The sequence below is a fragment of the Alligator sinensis genome, unplaced genomic scaffold (assembly GCF_000455745.1).
Source record: "Alligator sinensis unplaced genomic scaffold, ASM45574v1 scaffold1451_1, whole genome shotgun sequence".
Taxonomy (NCBI): domain Eukaryota; kingdom Metazoa; phylum Chordata; order Crocodylia; family Alligatoridae; genus Alligator; species Alligator sinensis.
In genome coordinates this window covers 97,825-121,080 of record NW_005842351.1, presented here as the reverse complement: position 1 = coordinate 121,080, position 23,256 = coordinate 97,825, and the positions used below count along the sequence as shown (strand labels likewise).

General features: G+C 40.5%; 1 protein-coding gene across 1 annotated transcript in view; it reads left to right on the top strand.

Moving 5' to 3' along the window:
- PRDM6 (PR/SET domain 6) overlaps positions 1-23,256 on the top strand; it is a 100,280-nt gene that overhangs the window by 61,053 nt on the left and 15,971 nt on the right. The window contains exons 3-6 of the mRNA XM_025210472.1: positions 6,635-6,762; positions 10,722-10,846; positions 14,673-15,015; positions 18,617-18,655. Of these exons, the coding sequence (XP_025066257.1) occupies positions 6,635-6,762; positions 10,722-10,846; positions 14,673-15,015; positions 18,617-18,655 (635 nt within the window). The remainder of the gene's footprint in view (positions 1-6,634; positions 6,763-10,721; positions 10,847-14,672; positions 15,016-18,616; positions 18,656-23,256) is intronic.

Sequence of the window (23,256 nt, the reverse complement as noted above, 5' to 3'; positions counted from 1 at the left end):
ATGTTTTTTCTACATACTTCGAGGTGCCAGGCATGACTTGTGAAAGCTGAGATGCTGGGGCGAATGGAACGTCCCACAGGAGTGTGTGTGGGGGGGGGCCCCTGCATGGTTGGTGGTGGGGGATCCCTTTTACCACTCCTCCAGCTCAGTGTTCGGCCATGGGGGGACCCTGGGTGTCCCCCCCAGACCCAGGAGGCACCAATTGCCAAGGCGGGGGGGAGAGGGAGGCCCTGTGCATTCCATGGCGGACCCGGAAGTGGACCATAAGTGCTTCTGGTCCACTTCCAGGTCCACTGCCAAGCGTGCTGCGAACCCCCCTGTGCTCCCATGGGACGCTCCATCCACTCCACCATCTCAGTGTTCATGAGCTGCCTGGTATCTTAAGGTATGTAGAAAAAGCATTTAAAGTGGTGTCTATGTCCGAATCATCGAATCTCTCTGAATTGATTTGGAGGGTTCCAATTTGATCGGAGAGTTTAAAGGGTCTCCTGATTCGATTCAGATACGGCAATTCTGCCACTGAGTCGGGCCAAATCTTGCCGAATCAAATCAGTGACCGAAGCTTTGCACAGCCCTACTAAGCAGCAGTCTCAGCACACCAGCTGCTTACCTTTAATCTCCATTTAATTAGATTGTGTTTAAATAGATCATGTACTATGTCAATGAAATGAGGAATAGCTATAAATCAGAAATCTTAACAGCAAAATTAACAGCAGTGGTGTTGGCTTGGAGGAGGGGATGAGAGCAAATAAGTTGGACACTGTTCTGTACTCTGAAGGCAGCAACAGCGGGAGGGACAAAGAATGTCAATGGAGTAGACTCCATTTCATGGCTGTTGTCACAGGGGCTGCAGGAGGGTGTATTTACTAGATAGTAGGGGAAAGAATAACTTATGGAATCCATTAAAAGTCATCCCAGAGCAGATGAAGGTAGTGAACAGATAAAATAGTTACAGGTGCATAGTGAAATGCAGTTTTTTTATGATTCTGCAATTCATTGTATGAATAGCTTCATTATATAAGTAGTATGCATATGCGTACATATATTTGTACGAGTAATATGGTTGGTATGTGTACATGTAGACAGTGTACCATAATGGCTCGATTGGTAGCTTGTAATAGAGTATACATTTTCTATGTTACAGAGTCATGCTGTTTCCTCTAATAATTGCCTGTAATATTTAATGACTAGGGGTCATTGGCACTATAGGGATACAAATAATAATACCATAGTGAACTGACTTTCTTAGGAGCTCATTTGGGTTTTGTGATTTAACAAATAAATGGATATAATGTAGCATTATCCTTCTTTCTTATTCTTAAAGGCCGTCTGCTTCATGGCACTAGAGAGTTTTTTCTGACATAACAGGAGGAGGAATGCTGTGGGAAGGATTCTGAACATGGAGGGTCAAATTCAGAACAGAAATCTGCTCTAGGAAGAGAAAATAGAATCTTTGGTGAGAAACCAGGAACAGAATATGTGGCAATTCCTATGTCTTCTCCTTCCTTTCTGTACCATTACTCCAGCAGAAAATTGGATAGAGAAGTTCTGGTGTTTATCAACTAGAACAAGACCCTGCAGAATTATGGAACTTCACCTCATTTAGAGTTCCCATAAGCATTTGCAAACATTACTGAGATAATGTGATGGTTCCTGGAAATCTAAACCATAGATATAAGCAGGGTGGATTCAGGATTTTACAAAGGGGGATGTGGGAGCAGCAACCAGCACTACAGGGATGGCTGCACTTCCTGCTCCCAGCCTTCTTTTCCCTCCCCAGCTTGCTGCACCAGGGAAGATAGACTGTATGAGGGAGCAGCAACCAGGGGCCTTTTTAAATCTTGAAGAAAGTAAGACGCCCCCTTCCATTACTCTCCTTGCTCAGAGGCATGCTCCTTTCCTTCCCCTCTACTCCTCTCTCCTCCCCTCTCCCACCACCCCACCTGTTGCTGCCAGTGTCTCTGCTGTCTCCACCATCCTGGGGGAGAGATCTGGGCTGTGTGAGGCTTGGATGGGTTTCCCTTCCCCATGCCTCCTTTCTCAGGGGTCCCTATCACCCTGGTCTCTCATCCACTCCTGGCATTGTTGCTGCTGTCCTGGGCTGAGCTGCCACATAGCCCTGCCAGAGCAGGATACAAGCTCCACTAACCCCCAGGACAGCAGAAACAGTGGGGACAATGGCAGTGGCAGGTGGGGGAGGAGATGAGAGGGGAGCAGACACGTGTCTGAGCATGGAGGCGAAGAGAGTGGGGGGAGTCTTACCTTCTTGGGGACTTGAAATCCTTGGCTGCTGCTCTTGCTGTATGTCAGAAAGGAGAGGTGGGCCATGCCACTGTATCCCCTCTGGATCTGCCCCTGAATATAAATCAGAAGTGGAACATAACATGAAATAACATAGGGCCTGATCCAATACCACTAGGGCAGCTAACTTTTGCTTTATAATGAGGTTATTCGTATTCAAGATTAAAGCTTGAGCTGGCCAGGTTTTACTAAAAACACTGGGTCCACTTCAACTTTCCCTTCATTGGCTGTTGTTATGCTCATCATCTTTGTCTTTCTGAATTCATAGTAGTGAAGGTACAATGGCATATTACCTCTCTTTTTATGGGAATTGTATTTGTTTCACTCTAAGCCATGTTCTGATGCTAGTAAACACCATATAAATATTTTAAATAAATAAATAATAAATATTATGTTCAGAAACTGTTTAGACAGATGCCAGCTGGTTGCTGCCAAACACTGTTAGTCATTTATTTTTCCTTTTCTCTGTCTTGTGGGCACATTTACTGTAACCACCTTTCCCTCTCCATTACGGATGTTTTATTACTCTAGCATATTTTACCTATGCTTACACAATAAATTAATATATTTTGTGTGAAAAATATGTCAGTTTGTGTTTTTGTTTGTACCTCTCATGAGAGAAGCAATGAACTCGGAGGGGGCGGGGGGAATATTTGTTTGCTTTTTTTTAGATGTAAATTTTCTCTTCACAGCCCCTCAGACCCCTGAGGATACCTGCTATTTTCCATTAATTTTATTGCATTAATTCTGATGTATTTGATTAGTTAGCCCTCCAGCCAGAGAACCTCACACATGACTGGACAAAATGGTCCTGGACAAAATGGTCGCACCACTATATTTGGCCTTTACACTAGTGCAAAAGAGGACTAGACGGGCAAGACACACCTCTAGACCAGGGTAAATTCAGACAATCTGGTATAGAATTACTCCTAAGAACATCAGAAGTGCCATACTGGGTTAGACCAATCTTCCACCTTGCCCAGTAACCTGTCTCTGACAGTGGACTGAGTAGATGCTTTAGATAGAGAGCATTGAACTGGATATATCTAGAGTCCTCAATCCCTTATTCATTATTCTCCCTGGTATCCACCATTATTGGAGATGCCAGAGAACACATCTTGAACAGTTCTGTTCAACGGCTATTAACAAATCCATCATCCATGAATTTGTCCTGTCCCTTTTTTGAACCAATGGTAGAGGCTATGCTATCTGCCTCTACCATTGCCTGTGGCAAAGAATTCCGCAAGTTAATTATGCATTGCATTAAAAAGTATTTTCTCTTATTAGTTTTAAACCTATCTCCCACTAATTTCAGTGGGTGCCCCCTAGCTCTAGTATTCTGGGACTTGGTGAGTAACAGTTCCCTATGCACTTTGTCCACACCATTTATGATTTTATGAACCTCTATTATATCCCCCCTCAGCCTTCTGCTTTCCAGACAAAGAGTCCTCACTTTTTTAGTCTCTCCTGGTATGGCAACTACTTCATACCCCTGATCATTTTGGTTGCCCTCATTGATGACTGGTGCCTCTTGAGTCAGGGGGTGCATGTGCCCCCCTTGACATCATTCAGCATCGGCCCCCCCCCCAGCCAATCCCACTGACTTGGGCGAGCAACCCAAAAAGCGACTCACCAAAAAGTGGCCACGCTGCTTCCGGAAGTCCCACAGCCAGTTCCAGAAGTGGCGCAGATGTTTTGCTGACAGCTTCACTCCCTGGCCTGCACTTGCAGGGGGGGGGGGGGGGGGGGGCGCAGGCGTCCGGGGGGGGGGGGGGGGGGGGCACTAGTGCTCCCACGTGCCCCCTGCCCGCCAGCTAAACAGGGAGTGCGGCCTGACAAGGGGTGCATCCCCTACATCTCACCACTGGTTGCCCTTCTCTGGGCCTTTTCTAATCCTACTATACTCTTGTGGAGATGCAGAGAACAGAAATGTATGCAATATTCAAGGTGTAGGTGCACCATGGGTCTGTAAAATGGCATGATGATGTTCTCCATTTTATTTTCACTGCTCTTCTTAATGATTGATTACCAACATTTTATTGGTCTTTTTAGTCACCACTGCACGTTGAACTGACACTTTTAGAGAACTATGTACAATGATTCCAAGGTCTCTTTCCTGATTTGTAACAGCTAGTTCAGAACCCAGCATTGTGCACATATAATTGAAGTTATTTTTTCCTATGCATATTATATTGCACTATCAACATTGAAATTCATCTTCCACTTTTTCCCCACTCACTTAGCTTAGTGAGACCATTCTGGAGCTCCTTTCTGTCGCCTTGGGATTTGATTACCTGGAATAATTTGGTATCATCTGCAAACTTGGAGATTGCATTGTATACCCCCATTTCCAGATCATTGGTGAAAATGTTGAACAAAATTGGGCCTAGCACATTTCCCTGCTGGAACTCTCTTTTTACATACTTCCCTCTTGAAAAATGACCATATAGTACCCTTTGCTTCCTACCTTTTTACCAGCTCTCAATCCATGACAGAAACTTCTCTTTGATCCCATGGCAGTTCCTTTTTTTAAAAAGCCTTTGGTGAGGGACCTTGTCAAATGCTTTTTGAAAGTCCAAATACATTATGTCAGCTGGATTCCCCTTGTCCACATGCTTAACATCTTCAAAGAACTCTAGCAGATTGGTGAGGCAGGATTTCTGTTTACAAAAACTACGTGGACTCTTCCCCAGCAGATCATATTGGTCCCTGTAACTGCTATTTTTATTCATTATAGTAAATTCCACTGATTTGTCAGGGATGGAAATGAGACTCACTGGGCACATCTACTTGAGACGTTTACTGTGGAATTGCCTAATTAGCTCCGTGGTAAATGTCTGAGCATCTACATGTGCAGAGCTATTAGGCTGGAGAAAACTAATAAACTCTGCTGCAGATTAGTACTTGTAAATACAAGTACTATTTTATGGCAGTGTTTTTTACTCTGCAGCAGCACACATATAGACACTGACAGGGCTGGCTGGGGCACAAGGGTGCTTCCGTGTGGGGCACTGCTGCCTGACCCCCCCTAGTCCCTGCCAGCCAGGGCTGCTGTAACTTGTCTCAATGTGCTGCAGTCTTGGGTGCATATTCAAACATGGTGCTTGGGTGCAATTTGTGGAATTTGTGGGTCATCCTTTGAAGCAGGTTTTTGTTTTTAATGATGACTGAGAAATATCCAAGTAGATTTGTTCTGTGTTATGTCTGAATTAATGCTGCCAACCTGAAGTTGATTTTGTAGAATATAGTTCCTTCTCAATCCTTAATTCAGTTCCCATTTTATTAGTGAAATTATTTATTTTAAGGTTAAGACCAGTTTTCAGAATGCTTAAAGGGTTCTCTTATAAAATATCCTAAAAGAAAGTATTCAGATTATTGAAATTATTAAAGAGACAAGATACAGTGAATGGGCAATCTAAAAAGAGTCAGAGATCATGTTTTGTTTAGTTAACTACCTGACTGCTCTAATGCTATCATAAACTTGCCCAGGCTATCCAAATGATACATGAAATATAGTCAGGAAGTTTGATACCAAACTCTCTAACTGCATTCTAGACTGCACCCAATTCAAAACTACTTAGAAACGACAAATGCAGGGGTGTATGAAAAAAATGGGAACAAATATTTGACCCAATGATTTCAGGGCTGCCAAAGAATTAGGAAGAGTGCCGTGAGTTGTTTTTAATGTTGTTTTGTGGGTTTTTAAAGTTCTGTTTTGGGTTCTTCTGTCTTTAGCAAGGATGTCATATTTATGAAAAACTAGATCTCTTAAAACTGAATTCTCATTTGTTACGTGAAAATTTATATTTCTTCAGGTATCTTCACAACAAGCTTTGAACTACTGCTAAGCATTAGCTGTCTGATGTTCTCTGCTCTCAATACAAGAAGGTTTTCTAGACCTAAATACAAGCTTTTGCTGGAAATGAAATGTGAAGAAGTGATACTTGTTTAGAGACTACTAATCCTTTCTCTGATGTCTCAGCCTTTCAATGCAGCCTTTGCATCCAGATTTTCTTGTTTATCTGGCAGTTCATTATTTAAGGCTAGCCTGTCAAAATAGGTTAAATATTCTTTGGGAAACTGGTCACATCTTTGAAACACAACAAATATGTTTAATGTAGAAAAGATTGGCTTGATAAGAGAAATACGATAAACTTGCATCACCAAAAATACTCCTCTGTCATTCCATTTGGATTTCTAAGGACATCAATAAGCAATGACAAATCTCATGGCAATAAATTTCTGCAAAAAGCACACAGAGACACCAGCAAAGCAGTGAAAATGATTGCTGATGATTTGTTCTAACTACTTGACATTCTGACCTCTTCTCCAGATATATGACCAAGATGGGACACTGCAGCACTTTATTGATGGTGGAGAACCCAGTAAGTCAAGTTGGATGAGGTATATCCGATGTGCGAGGCACTGTGGCGAACAGAACTTAACAGTAGTTCAATACAGGTAAAGTACATTTCAATGTATTCACTAACACCCCCCCCCCAAAACCCCCTTTAAATAAAAAACCCAGAAACATAGCTGTCACCAGTTCATAAAGCAAATTCCAAACTAACAGTATGCTTTTCTTGAATCCCTTCCTTCTACATCATAGAAACATGGCATTTTGGATTTTACTTTTTTGATAGGAATGAGGGACACCATAGGGCTGATTCTGAATTCAACAGTGCTCTTGAGGTCAAAATCAGGCCTGTGTCATTAATTGCAGAACATGCATGCACACTGCATTGCACAAAGCAATCTACACAACATCCCTTGAGTAGTCCTGCAGATTGCTCTAGAAGATTTGGTGAGCTTGTCTTCCACTCTTACTGACAGATAAATGGGCTGAAGGAGAAGGACAAGGAAAAGGTCTCACTTGAGATGAAAGCAGCTGAATTTTGAAGGCCAAAGCCCTTAGGGAGTCATGGAACACATCTGCACAGAAGATGCATCTGCTGATGCACCTGTATGCCAAGATGGTTTCATGGCATTATGTTGTGTTAAAACACAACAGAACAAAAATGAGAAAAGATATATAAAAAACTGTTGGCATCTACTCTTCTTCCCATCAACAAAACTAAAAGAACTAGAAAATGTGTTGCATAAATATATGATCTCAGCTATAAACAAGCCTTCCCCTTTCAGAATAAGAAGTGACTGCTTGGTTTTATTAGATATTATAGCAGGAACATCAAAGAATGCCTTGTGTTTGGTAACCAAACTGAGTGCTCCTGTCTTTGGCTGTTTATTTGGGGTTATCTTTTTTTAGTGACAAATCTTAAACTTATTTATAATGTTCTAAACTTTTTAACAAACATGTAAAATCAAAATAAAATGACAGATGTACAAAGTCTGATGTTGTCCCTAGGAGTTCAGTTTAATAACAGTAACAGGGTCCAGTTAAATGTTTTAACATTCTTTGTTTCTGGACAATTATCTAAATCAGTGGTCTCCAACCATTTTAAGTGGGAGATCACCTTTGGCATTTAAAAGCAACCCAAGATCTACTGTGCGTTGTCGCCACCCCCCATCCCTCTGCCTACCAGGTAAGTCTATGGGGAAGGAGGCAGGGAGCAGACTGAGGCAGAGGGAGAAAAAATAATTTGGGGGCATGCCTCCCCAGCAGGTAAGTCCCACCCCACCAGGGCCCTACTCAACTTACTCCTGCTCCTGCCTCTGCAGCACTGTCCCTCACCGTGGGGGCCTTGATCTAGCCTCCTTCCCTTTCCCACGGACTGACCTGCTGGGTCGGGGCACACATATGCATGCATGTGGGCACTCAGCCCGCCACCCCAGCCTCAGATTGACTCCAAGAGGCTCTAAGATCTACTGCAAGAGGCTCCGAGACCTACCGGTGGTTGGTGACCACTGATCTAAATAATGTAAGCATTCAAGAAAGAACAAAGAAGGATATATGATGGTGATTTGCAATATATTACAAATCTTTTAATATACTCCTAAATAGTTAATATTTTTGCTAAATTTTTTGTCTGAGAGTTTAAATAGACAATCCACAAAAAAAGTGAGGAAAGACTGTTGTACTGCAAAAACTCTCACATTGTACTTTAGCTGGTAATCCAGGTAGTTTGTGAACCAGTAAGAAAACTATAGTTGTGTATGTAAGTCTATGTAGTGTGTACGTGTACGTACACACACACACACACACACACACACACAAAAACTTAAACAAAATATGGGTATAAGAAAGTCATTATACATCTGTCAATATTAAGTGGATTTTACAACTCTCCTTTCATGATGGAGCTTTTACTTAGAGTTCCCTCTGTTGATCTGTTTTTGATTACTTCAGATCTTTATAAAATGAACTACAAAAACACAATTTAAAAAACTGGCATCCATCACCAGTGACTACATCCAAGTGTAAGAAAATAGAAAAGTTGGACACTGAAAAACCAGCCTAATTTTTATTGTACATGGACGTCCTCCTCACAGAAAGTCAGCTGGTTTAAATTCATTCTGTTATGATTTGTAATATCTAAATGGAATTTTCTTCAAAGCACTCTTGATTGATTGACCCTTAGCTGAACGTTTTGTTTTTATTTTGAGGCTGACAATAATGTTTGTTGGCATGTGTTCTGCTTCAACTGCGTTGGGACGCCATGAAACTATCTTTATGAGTCATCCAACCACAATACTAAATACATGTCAGCAAAGGAAATATTATCCGAAAAGGGAAAAATCCCTTTGATGTACTTCAGCATGCAGAGATTTCTGCAAGTTTTGGAAGCTCTGTATGCTTGTAAGGAACGGTATACACTTACACATTTTTTTCAGCCTACTCCAAGCCTCACAGACCACCCATTGCTCAAAAACAGTTCTGCTCTTTCAGCGGCAAAGTGTGTCATTTGGTTTTAGCACATTCATTTGCTGGGCCGCTGTGTTTATGTTAAGGGAAGCCAAACTGAGAGATGAAATGTTACAAGGGTGAAGTACAAAGTAGACTCAATTTTTCTCGAGTTAAGAGAAGCTGGTGATTTATAACACAGTTCCAATTTTGATTTTTATGTAATAGTGGAAAAAATTAATAAAATGTACAGCTTTGGAAAGAGAGGGAGAATGAAAGAGGGAGACAGAGAGAGAAAGTGGAACGGAGAAGGAGCGACAAAGAGATGCAAAAGCTAGAGTTTTTGTCAGATATTCATAGAATGTTGGGAAAAACATTTTGCTTAGCTAGCAGTGCCCTCCTGAGACAGGGTGGCAGTAAGCGAGGAAAATAACAAGATAAATGAAATTTTTGCAGCTGCTAGTAAAATATTGAGAATCTGCACTTTTTTATTGATCTTTATGATCCTGTTGCCAAGAGCCACTTTGCGGTGACAAAATATGTTGACAAGTGCATATCTCACTGCCATGAAAAATGTGGTAAAGGATTCTCCTTATGTCTGCAGTGTTATACAAGGAACAAATTGCACTGCTACAGCCAATTCTTTACAGAAAGGCTAAATTTAAGGCCTACCAACCCTAAACACTTTTATCTTGAACTTCAGGCTAATATTTGTAGCAATTCTTCACTGAGAAAACCAGTTGAGGTCTAACATTTTTTTTCAGTCTATAGATATTTTTCTGCCTTACACAAGCTGTTATAAAAAATGGTCATTTCTTGGTACCTTGACTGTATCATTTTGGTGTGTAATCTTTCAGCCAGAGTGGAACACTCTTCTTGTATGTATTGAATTTCTATCCATCTCATAGAAGGGTGTTTTACTGTTACTGTACCAGGCTTAAGGGAAAAGCCACTACAAACTGATAGGCTTTTTATTTCATTCATAGATGCCTGATCTTGATTTCACACTGGCTTTCCTTTACATCTGTGTAACTCTGTTAACTTCAGTTGAATTACCCTTGAGCTGTTTCCCTCAACATGAGATTGGGGTTAAGCCTCTAGTTTGCAAAACACTAAGCTTTTTTCATAAATTGGGGAACTCTTGGATGTGTGGCTTAGGAAAATAAAAAATGTTTTCCCATAGGATGGAATTTATCCGTAACAGTAATTCATACTTACTGAAGGGCCGTCAATCTAGTCCTCATGTTCCATATGAAGAAAGATGTCTTCAGTAGCACTTTGTATTACAAGCTCTTCTTTTTGGACTGCACTAGACCAAATGTTCACCGTGTTCAACCAAGAATCTCTCAACTGATATATTTCAGTTTTAGAGGAACACTGTCATGTTAAGAATTATTTTGTACATTAAAGAAATTCTTCATCTGTGTTGCTAACAGCAAGTATTAAAACCTAAATTAATCCTGCAGTGATGATGGATTCACATTTACAATCATCAATTCATTTGGGATATCCTGCAGAAATACTTTTAAGTAGGTGGAATTCCACCGTACTAATGCAGATGGCAAGCAGACCCCTACACGTTCTTAAACTAGGCTATCTTTCTGTTTGTTATGACTAGGTCAAATATATTCTACAGGGCCTGTATAGATATCCCCAGGGGCACTGAGCTGTTGGTGTGGTACAATGACAGCTACACGTCTTTCTTTGGAATCCCTTTACAGTGCATTGCACAGGATGAAAACTGTAAGTACTTTATTTTGTTTCTTTGTATCTCAAATTCTTGTTTCACTTAATCTTCCAACTTTATTTCTGGGCTTTCTTAGAACATATGAAGTGCGCTCTGGATCTTTATTTAAATAGTTTGTTGAGTACAATATACGGCCCAAAAACTGACAATATTTAAGGTTTGTGACTTCAGTGGAAATGTGTCATGAGTAAAATTACTCATGTACTTTACTTCAGGGCTGTGGAACTAAATGATGGGTGTCTCCATAGCAGCTTGCCTTTCTGCCTTCCACCACTTTGTAATATGTTAAATTCCTCTTTAGATGTTAACTTATTTGTTCATCCTTAATTTACTCCCTCAACTCTTCCCCTAGTTATCGGTCCTATCATACAACTCCCTGTCTATGGCTGCAATACTGCAGAGAAGGACCTGTAGGTTATGGTACACAGTACGCTGAACAACATGCTCTTATTGCAGAAAAAAGCCAACAGCATACTGGTGTGTACTAACAGGAGTGTCACTTGCAAATCAAGGGGAGTGATTCTTCTAGTCTATTCAGCACTGAGTCCAGTGCAGAACGACGTAAATGATTAGGGGCCTGGGAAGCAAGACTTATGAAGAAGGCCTGAAAGAACTAGGGTCCCCTAGTCTGGAGAAGAAAAGACTGAGTGGGATTTGATAACAGTTTTCAAATACCTGACAGGCAATTATAGAGAGGATGGAGATGGATTTTTCTCTGTGGCCATAGGGAACAGGACTAGAAACAATGGCCTCAAGCTGCAGCAGAGGAAGTTTAGGTTGGAGGAACTTTCTGACTCTAGGGATAGTCAGGCTGTGGAACAGGCTCCCTAGCAAAGTGGTGGAATCTTCATCCTTGGAAATTTTCAAGAGCAAGTTGGCCAGATACTTGGCTAGGACAAATCTGTCTTGAGCAGGGGGCCGGACTGGCTGACCTTGTGAGATTCTTTCGAGACTTACTTTCCTATAATCCTGTATAGCCAAAAGGATATTATAATGTCATTTGAGGCCACTGCAACTGTTTCATAATTGTATTAGCATTGGATGTGCTGATTGAGGCCTTATCTGACTAACCAAAAAGATGACGTTTTTGTAGTCGGAGAAAATGCGAGATCCTTTAAATAAAAGATAATTATAACTAACTTATTATGATGATAGTACTTCCATCTTGTTGTGATCATCCCTATCTCCATTTATTCCTGTCCTACCTTTCTTTCAATATTTTATTTTTATTTTATTGTGAAAAGCAAAATAAAAATACCATTTTTAATATGGACCCAATCCTGCATGCTGTTTATGCCCTCATATTTAGTGAGAATTAGGAGGGCTCAGGGACTCACACAACTGGTCTGTTTATGTATGGGACTCCCTCCTTTAAACTTGCATTGGAGACTTCTTTTCCATTTTGACAGCTGTGTGTGTGTATGTGGTGGAAGAAACCAATAATAGATGCTTGATTGACTTTGTTTGGCTGAAAGTGACCCTGTGGCTGCCAACGCATAATCAGCTATATATAAGATATATTTTTTCAGTCAAATACTTGGATACTTGAACTGCTATACTGAGATGAACTTGTATCTCTTAGCAACTTAAATACTGAACCGCAAAGCAATAAAACAGCAAGATATTGGGGATTAAACTGTCAAAAATAAACATCCTTTTTCATCATGAGTTTTCAAATCTGTTGAGCTTGAGAAGAGTTTAAAAGAAATTAAGTTACTGGCAGTAACATTCAGTGATAAATATCAAGCTGTCCAGTGGCAATACAAAAATATTGTTTTCACTTTTGTAAGTTGTAACTTGCAAGATCCTTATTTAAAAATGGTGCAACACAGTTAAATCTCTGTGTATTGTCACTCACTGTTTTGTTGCAAGAGAAATTGAAGATTTGCCTCTACAAGTTAGGGAGACTGACGAAAAGGGTGAATTTTTTCTCTGGGCACAGAGCCAACATAAGGACCATGCACAACTTTAAGTGCCACTTAAACCCTCAAAATAGAGTTTCTACTGGCCTTTTGCACAAAGGTGAATTTCCCCTGGGATGAACTGTGATGTGATTCCTCAGTTCCTTAATTTCCTGATCTGATTCCTTGGATGAGTTCTGTATTTGCAACTTTTAAAAAATGTAATTTGATTTTCCTGTTACCATTAAGACAATATAAATACACAGACCACTGCTTCTTCTTCATATCTTATAGATACACCTAAAATATTTTTTATGTCTTTAAAACTGTACTGCAATGCCCAGCCAAATGAGTATAACTACTTCTAAAAGAAGCTCTGGGATGCCATAATGCTGAGCAAGAGAGAGAGAGAGCATAGCTACATATCAATTAAATACCTTACATTACCCTTTTTTCCTGGTTGAGGAACTATTAAAATAAAAATTTGTAAAAACTGATTTTATTTATAGTATCTTATCAAAATGGGTTTGTATTTTTTTTATTTCATCTTGAATAACAATGGAAAGCTACAGCTTACTGTTGCAATTTAAACCCTACAGCAATTAATCAGAAATTAGTCAAAATCACTCACTAAGATAAAGCAGCAGCTGAATGATCTGCTAAGATCTGTAATTCACTCACTTACATGCACACACATAGATTCATAGATTCATAGATGTTAGGGTCGGAAGGGACCTCAATAGATCATCGAGTCCGACCCCCTGCATAGGCAGGAAAGTGTGACCCCAGCCAGATGCCTATCTAACCTCCTCTTGAAGACCCCCAGGTTGGGGAGAGCACCACCTCCCTTGGGAGCCCATTTCAGATGGGCTCCCAAGGGAGCCACATGTGTGCACAGGCATAAAACACAAAACACCCTATATTTAAATAATATTAGACTGCAAAAATCAAGCACTCAAAAATTAGGAAACACCAGAATTTAAGGTGTCCAGGTGATCTTAATTTTGTGAATTATGGTATAGCCTTTAAATAGATGATTCCTGAACTATGTTTTCCACTAGCTCCTGCCTCATTCAATGTATTGTTTGGGCATTGCTCAGGGAATGAGGCTCATTAGTCTTTTATGCATGTAAATTTCCTTCCTTATATACCACACTGCCTCCAAATGCTAAGCTGAATATAAACTATTTTATTTCTTCATGAGAATAATTATATTTAACTGGTTATCAAAATAGTGGAGTGTCTCATAATGCTTAATTAATTTATCATCCCGACACTTTTATCCCCATTTCATAGGTGGGGAACTGAGGCACAAGGGTAATTAGGTTTACATTTTGCACTGTCTTACAGTGAACTAAATCTTGCTAGCCTTACTCATGCACAATAAAAATACTTATTTTTGTACTGGTTCCATACTGGACTGGAGCTGCATGCCTGAGTGAGGAGGTGCTTTTGGCCTTTACTGGCTACCTGCAAGGGAAGTGTTACCACAAGAGCTAAGAGGGTTCTTCTGTGGGTTAGGAAGCAGAGGGGCTGAAGCGCTGCAGCTCTGCAAGTGCATGTGTATCGTTCACCCTGTAACTGTATAGTATCTGCAATATACAGCTCTCATACAGAGTCAGACCAGCAGAATTTTGTCTCAGACCTCAGTTCCTTTCTTCTTACCACTCTTACTCTACTCTGAATCTTCTTCAACTCTCAGATGTCTCTTTGGATAAGTGTTTGCACATCATGACCCTTCAGATCACTGATTCATCCTCACCTCTCTATATGCATTGTATATGCATTATTAAAATGATGCTGCTTGATTCTATCTGAAAAGATGTTGATTTTTTTATCTTCCCTCCAAACTGCATTCATTTTAAGAAAATAGTAAAGAAGCTCTTATTTACTTGTTTGTTTGTTTGTTTGTTTCTCTCAGTGAATGTCCCTTCGACGGTAATGGAGGCCATGTCCAGACAAGACACCCTACAGCCATTTAATAAAAGTAGCAAACTACCCCCTGCCACTCCACAGCGATCCATAGTATTTCCACAGACTCCATGCAGCAGAAATTTTTCTCTTCTGGATAAGTCTGGGTCCATCGAGTCAGGATTTAACCAGATCAGTGTAAAAAACCAGCGAGTTCTTGCAAGCCCAACTTCAACAAGCCAACTAAATTCTGAGTTCAGTGACTGGCATCTTTGGAAATGTGGGCAATGCTTTAAGACTTTCACTCAGCGGATCCTCTTACAGATGCATGTGTGTACGCAGAACCCTGACAGGTAAAACACAGGCTCTCTTTATTTCTGTATCTATTGATAGCCAGATGCACTGCTTTCTGCTTTTATCAGCCTGTTATCATTTCCAAAACCAAGCCATTATTAGGAGAAGCCTGTACAACATTATTCATCTGCAGCTGTGTGAAGTAAGCCGATAATGGCCATTGCTTGACTTCACTATTTGTAAAAACATTCGGTGCCTAAATGTACAGATAAGAAGAAATAGCTAAGAATATAATCTTGTTTTCAGAATGGTTTGGTAGATCTGTTGGAGGGAATAAAATAGGAGGAAAATTTATTAATATCATAGACGGAAAAATGAGGTCAAGATAATTAAAAGTCTCTCTATCTTCCAAAGATAATATAACTTGCTGTTCAGTGGCTGTCATAGTCATTTCAGGGTTCACCTATAGTGTGCAATGTGTATGGACTTAATTAAGTACTAAGAGGTAATGAATTGGGATTTTTTGCTTAGTACTATTTTTCTTCAGAGCATGCAAACCCATAAATCGTGCAAAGCTGTCAAAAGGAAATACCTACTCCACTAGGGATGTGGAGGAAAACAGATGCCACTTATTCAATAAACTAATATCCACACAGAAGAAAAATGTTGACTAGATACCTCAGAGTCAAAGTTAGTTTGAAAGTTTGTCAATACAGAATTTTATGGCCATGAACTGAGGATGAAATTTAGCTGAACAAGTGAATTAAAATTTCAGGTACTCTGACCAGTGGCACAGTAGATATAATGGAACCATTATTTATGAATCAAAGCTGGTTTATTTGACAATTTTGATAGCTGGCAGCACAAAAGACAAAAATCAAATTAATTCAATAAAAAAAAAGGCTGCCTGTATTTTGTCTCTTCTTCAGCTGTGAAGAAGGTTTGGATCTCCTGGAAAATCATTCTAAGAGCAGCAGTTGAATGCAAATTAAACTTAAATGCTGTAAAAATAGTTACTCTCTCTCACACACAGACATGTATGTACATATGTACAATGTATTTTTTGGAGCATATATGCAACGAATCATGAAAATGCAGGATGAAAACAGATTATATCTGAAGTGTGTATAATGCAAATCAGATTCTACATAAACCCACTTCAAACTCTGAGAGCTGGTGAATTTTGAAATTGGCAAAGTTTGTACAAGTTTAGCGTTTTCTAAATTTCATTCTGGTTCCAGAAGAAATTAAGTATTGGATTGTTAAAAATACATACAGAATATCTGCCACTTTAGGTGCCTAAGAATTTAGATCCTCCAAACTCCCAATCAACCTAAGTTTTAAACATTAAATTCTGTGGTTACCCACAGGTCTTCTGAACGTGCCCCAAGTGCCTTAGGCCTGGCAATGGTGAACAGTGATCCCCAAACTGGGCATTCCTCTGCCTATATTGCCAGCAGGGTCTGATCCCATAGGGGTTCCTAGAGCATACCTACTAGAAAAGGTTAAGCATAAACATCATCAGGAAGAGGAGCAGGGAGCTGTAATACCTTTCCTCTACCCAACATTTTAGTGCAGGGTTTTCCAAATTCTGGGTGACCAAGGGTCGCAGGCCCCTCAGCAATGCCATAAGGGCCACACACCTCCAGACTGCATGCTGCACAAGCCAACCCCCTGCCATGCCACATGGTGGCCACCCCCATGCATCATGCTAGCACCTCTTATGCCCTGCACACTGTGCCACATGCCCCGCCTGCTGCATCGTGTGCCCTCCCCTTGCATGGAGGATGACCTCCTGTGCCCTGTGTGGTCTCCAGCTCCCCTTGAACCCTTTGACTGTGGGCTTTCTCAGGCTTGTGGGACATGCTGCACAGCACCCAGGGGTGGAGGCAAAAAACAGAATCTGGAGGAGAGAGAGGGAGTCTGGAGAGTCCAGCAGCAGCCTGGACTGGGAGCCCAAGGGCCACAGGTGGCCCATAGGCTCCCTATTGGACAGCCCTGGTTTAGTGTATAGTTTACCCAGGAAGTGTAAGACCTAGTTTCAGTGCCTGAAAGTGCCCATTTCCCACCAAGCTTCCAGTTATTCTGAGGTAGATATGCTCTTAATGGCTCCTGTTGAAGTTATTATATGCTGTATGGAATAATGAAACATTCATTATGCCAAAGAAAGCAAGCAATCATGACCTTAAAATACTGGCTAGGGTGCTCACTTGGGCAGGAGGATAGCTGGGTGTCAATACCTGTTCCAATGTATTTTTCACTATTTTATATGAAAGTATTCATTGGACCACAGACCAAAACCTAGTTTGATGCTGCCATACTCAGTGCTGTGGCACCTAAGTTTTCTTTGTGGATCTAGTTCATACATGTACTGAAAAATGGCTTCCATTGCTATATTTTTCATACCTTAAACACTATACTCTTTTTCTATAGAAGTCAGTTTTGCAGCACCTTCTGCTTTCCTATGATATGGACTGCAAACAAACCTGTCAGAGAAAAAAAATTGCAGTTCCCCAGATTTCTCTAAATTATCATTTAGGATTTTAGCCCATGACTTCTCCCTAAGTTCATTTTGGCAGTGTTAGAAGGAGGGGGTGTTCTGGCTGAATATGGAGCCTAGATTTTTCTGGGCTCTCATGCCCCTAACTAAAAATCACTGTAATTTGAACTTGTTTCATGGCCAGCCTTTTCTTCACTATAAATGGCATGAGTATATTATTAGATGGTCAGTAATAAGAAAAGGAAAAGAATCATCACTGCTGATTTCTACAACACCTCTTTTCATGGGAAAAATTATTAAAGTTACGTACTGAGTTTCCTGGAAACAAGAAAACCAAGTATGATTTGCAAGGGACAGTTTGCCAGTTTTAGCTACTGTCTGCCACTCTCCAGTTTGGATTTTCTCTCCCCTAGCTGCATTACCACTCTCACCAATAAACAGCTCCCCATTTACTGTCAGCAATTTGTGAACATACCTGCCATGATGTCTTTGATGTGATTGAAGTAACTGGGGCTGCCTCCTCTAGGAAATGACTTGGGACTCTCTATTTTGGATTTGTATTTGTTTTCAGCAGTTTGATTACCAAATCAAGAAAAGTTCCCTATATCAAGCCATGGCCTCCTTACATAGCATGAGATTTAAAAAACACAAACCAGTTGGGATTTGAGAAATGCAAAGAAGGAAATTACTTTAAAACCACACTCTCTCTGAAGAAATCTGAGCAAGAGTTCGGGAAAGATAAGAGAGATGAAGGACAAGCAAGCAAATGTTTCAGTTGACCTTCAGAATAGGATATCATTTGACAGGTAGAATTTTGAATAAATAAGTAATATTAGAAAGTAGTGACCCCTAAATGTGGGGAATTCTTAAACTCACGTGTTGATTTTTTTCAGTTTGAGATTAATTACAATTTTATTGAAATCTCCTTTCATTTACATCCCCAATCATTCCCTCTGTGGCTTTTTCTGTTTGTTAAATAATGTAGGATTTCTCTTGGAGGCAACTGATGAGTGAGGAAGAGCTAAAGTCAGATTTGGTATAGGGACCATTCAAGCCTCTGGGGCTTTTCTTAAGCTTTTGCCCAGATAGAGGACGTTTGATCCACTATTTTTTGAACCAGGAGTCAGAAATCCCTTTTCTCTTCTGTTTTTCTGCTGCAGAAATTCCCAACAAACCCATATGGGGGACTCCAGAAAGGGGTAAGCAAAAGCCTTCAATCACAGTGAATCATTTTCAGACAAATACTCTTTAATTTAATTTTTAAATCAGCAGCAGATCTTATAATGACCAATTTTTATTTGCATCTTTCTTTCTTGGATAATCATGTCTTAGTATAATGGTGTCAATGGAGAGTGGATGCCTGCACTTCCTAGATGTTGCTTGCGGCACACTTTCATACATAGTGTGTACATCCATGTTATATTTATTCTTGTTGACTGTCATGTATTTAAGTTGATGATTGGAGGTGCAAGTGTGTCCTTGGTGGGTAGACTGTGGATGTTATCAGGCCCTCCTGCTCCTTGTTCCGTGAAAGATATTAATGTACTCTTTGTTTTGCTGTTACTTTTCAACAATGAATGTCTAGTTATTTTTTAAGGTTAAAGTTGACAGTTTAATAGATGCGTTTCTCCAGGTATCATGGCTCACCCCATTTTGTATTTTTCTTCCAATATCTTTTTCTTTGCAGGATTTATGTCTTTGACTCTTGCTACTGTCCCCAGATTAATTAATTTAGAAAAAACCCTATAACAGCAAACAAAAATAAACACTATGTACAGGATTTGTTTATAAAGTGACTGTGAAACTTTGCACATTTAAAGTAAGTGTCAAGATGAATTTAACAGTTATGCCTGCATAATCTTTTTCAAATAGGTTTGGAAACTTGTAGTAAATAGAAACAAGAATCATGGAAAGTGATACTGCTTCACTGCTGCTTCAAACATTTAATAACACTTATATTATCTATCCACTTTGCAAAAGGATATTCCAAAAATTCATAGAGGACTCAAGTCTGTAGTCATCACTGACACCAAGTAGCTGATGTTCCTCAGTAATACTCACTGGGTGTGTCTACACGTGCACCTTAATGTGCATTAGTCTATTTTAATGTGCATTAAAGTGTCACTAAAAAAGCCATGCTGTTTAGTTAATGCACATTAAAATAGGCTAATGCACATTAAGTATCACTTAAAAACCATGGGCACTTTTACGTGGGCTCTGGGATGGGAGCGGGGTGGTACGTTAATTAGAGTGGCTCCGAGAGCCACTCTAATTAAAGTGCCACTGTGTCTCATGTATTGGTGTCCCCGCCCTTAAAAATGGTGACGGAGGCACTTGAACTAAAGCTCATTGAGTGAGCTTTAGTTCAAATGCCCCCTGCCACCATTTTTAAGGGCAGGGATGCTGATACACGAGATGCAGGAGGCTGCTGGAGTGCCGTAATTGACAAGCTCCAGCAGACTTCATTAATCAAGTCTGTTCTGGTACGCTGGAATTCCAGCACATCATAGCAGCCTCTGCACCCGTGTAAAGGCACTCCATGCTCTTTAGTTAATGTGCATTAAGACAAGCTAATGTGCAAATGTCATACTACCTCACAATGGAGGTACTAGATTTAATGCACATTAAAACATGTTAATGCATGTGTAGATGCACCCACTAAGCGATATTACTTACTCATTCTTGTAGCCATGGGCGACGGGGCTCCTGAGTCTGGGGGGGGTACCTGCAAAAGCCTGTGGCGGTGGCATGGACGAGGCTGGTGAATATCTGCAGAAGCTGCCGGTGGCGGTGGCAGGTATGGGGCTGGCAAGCACCCGCAGCCACTGCCAGTGGCATTGGCAGTGGGGACAGGGCTGGCAAGCACCCAGAGAAGCCGCCGCCGGTGTCAGCGGCAGGGGACAGCCCTGTCAGGGAGCAGGGGGGGGGCACTTGCCCTCCTGTATCCCTCCTACCAGTTGCCTATGCTTGTAGCTTCTATTAATTTCAAAGGTTCCACTCGTCATTAAGTACTGCTCAATGTGAGTAAATGTTTTAGAATCAGGCCCAGGGTTAATAAATGTAGCTCACCCATCAGTTTAGAAACAGTGAGACTGCTTCAAAATGCAGTCTACGCAGTGTCTTTAAGATCACTTTTCTCTGCAGAATCATGGCCTTTTAATTCCACTCTGTTAGGAGGAGAATTCACACACATTTACCCCTTTAAATGTGCTTATGGTTAATGACTTCAGATTCCTAATTGGGTAGAGTTCATGTTTTTTTTTCAATTTTTTAACTAAAATAGCCAAGGTTTGGAACTGGCTTGCTCATCCTCCTCGTGGGCAGAGATTAGATTAACAGGTTTTTGCCTTCTTATGACAATGATTTTGGAGCTCTAGAAACATTGGTTGCAGTGTATTTTAGACCCATTCCTTTTGAGTTATATTTTTGCTTCTCCCATTAGCTGTACAAAACATTGAATAGGTTACATTCAAATGCCATAGCTTCCCTGTTCTGAGGAGGGTAGTGAGCCACTTTTCCATATCTACAGTACAGTTCCAACATACTGTCTAGTGTGTACAAGTGAAAGAACACTTTGAAGTGTCTCTTCCCTGGAGATGGATGGTGCCAGCCTCACACATGCCCTGCTTTCATTGAATCAGGTAATATGCATATGCAAATGAATTCTGGATCAGTGTCTTAAGAATCATCTTTTCATAAAACCTCGAAACCAAATCATAGGTTAACCTGTGTCTGTGTGTCAGTCATCCTCCTTTTGGCTAGTATTTCTCTAGCAGAGGAAATAGTTGCAGCAAGAGACTGATCTGACACTGTTTCATGGTATTAAGCAAGTCATCATTACAGGCAACTGGGTCACAGAAGATTGCACTTGAGTTTCAAAAAAATTCCTGAAGACAGAAAGTCTGAAGAGGTCCATAAAAGGCCATCTCTGATCATGTAATTCAACATTCAAGTACATTCTCCAATTTATGTTGATGATAATGTGAAAAGTGGGAAATGTTCATATTGGCTAGATTTGCCAAGCAGCTTGGTTGTTCTGGGAATTAGAAAGCATGATTCAGTGCCATTGGGATAGGTACAAGACAAATACATTGTACTAAAGGAAAACTGAAAAATAATTATTTCAAGTGTATACGTTTTATTTGACTTTATTCCAGTGATAAAATGGAGAATAAAATGCTTATTCCAGTGTCATATCCCAAAAAATGGGCTTTACAAGAAAGGGTAAAGGAAAATACCAATTTTTTAAACAAGATTTACATATTCAAGAGATGGATTTAAATTACGGGGCAATACTAAATTCTTGACCTGTTTTTGTGATTTTAGGGAAATGCAGTTTGAGACATTTGTTAAACCCCACAATATCTACCTTTCCTTAACAAAATTGTTAAAAGTACCCATTTTACAATTACACTTTAAGATTCTATTCCACCTGTTAGATAAGTGAATAGACTTACATGCCTAAGCGTGATCCTGTTCCACCCTGCCTGAGTTCTTGAAAAATGATTAATGCAAAAAGGTAAGTGTGTCCTTCTCCTTACCATTTTTTCTGATTCATTTTAACGGTAAGAGGATAGTGTTTTGCAATAATAGATGTATCAGTGGACTTTCAGGGACTTGAACATGGTGGAATATAATCATGCTTAGTATTTTAAGTCTGCTTAGACACCAAATACGTAGAATAGGATCTGGCTTTAAATGTTTGAGCTGATTATTTATTTATTTATGCAATTTATATGCTGCCCTTCCCAACAAAGACTCAGGGTGACCTACAGCAAGAGAAACAGAAATGTAAACAGGCAACTAGAATAAATTATACAAAATAGAATAAAACAAAATGACATAGAGACCCATTAAACAACATCTTGGCCTAGTTTTGGTTTTTAAATACATGCTCAAACAGAAAGGTCTTGCAGCATTTTTGAAGGATGTCAAGGCTTGGGTTCTGATGGGCTTCAAGAGGGAGGGAGTTCCAGAGCTGAAGAGCGATTGCAGAGAACAATCTCATACATTTTCATTAAGCATATTTGGTGTATAGATACTACTTGCAGGAGATTGCTCTCAGCTAACCTTAGCGATTGTGATGGGACATAGGAAAAAAGATGGTCCCTTAGAGATGTGGATTTCTGGCCATTTAGGACTTTATAGGTCAAAACTAGCACCTTGAATTGTGCTTAGAAAGCTACTGGGGACTTGCAGACATGCTGGAGATACATTCTTATGGCAACCCACCCATTCTGCACTAGCTGCAGCCTCCATGTGGTTTTTTGTCTTGAGGCTATGAAGGTGTGGATGGGGGTGTCCTGATTAGAATCTGAAAGAAATGGTCACAGCTTCTCAGAGTTAGTGAAAGGCACTCCTAGCCACTGCTGCCACCTGAAGATCCAGGTCGCAGCAGAGGATCCAGGAGCACCCCACAGCTATGAACCTGAGTGACAAAGGGAGGCAGAAACCTATCAGTTATAGGTGTCCCAGTCCTCCCCAGGTCATGTGGCCTGCACACCACCATCACCTCTGTTTGTCTGGATTCAATTTCAGTTGTTTCACCCACATCCAATCCCCAACTACCAGGAAAGGACTGAGACTGTAGGGCCAGGTTCAGATGAGAAGGAGAAGTAGAGCTGGGTATCGTCAACATAATGATGGCACTTTATTCCAAGTCTCCACACAGTCTTGTCCAGCATCCCCATGCATACATTGAATGCTAGGGGTGGGAAGATGGAGCCTTGAGGGACCCCAAAGAAAAGGTCCTGAGGAGATGATGATCACTAGCCCATCACCACCCCCTGGGACCTTCCTG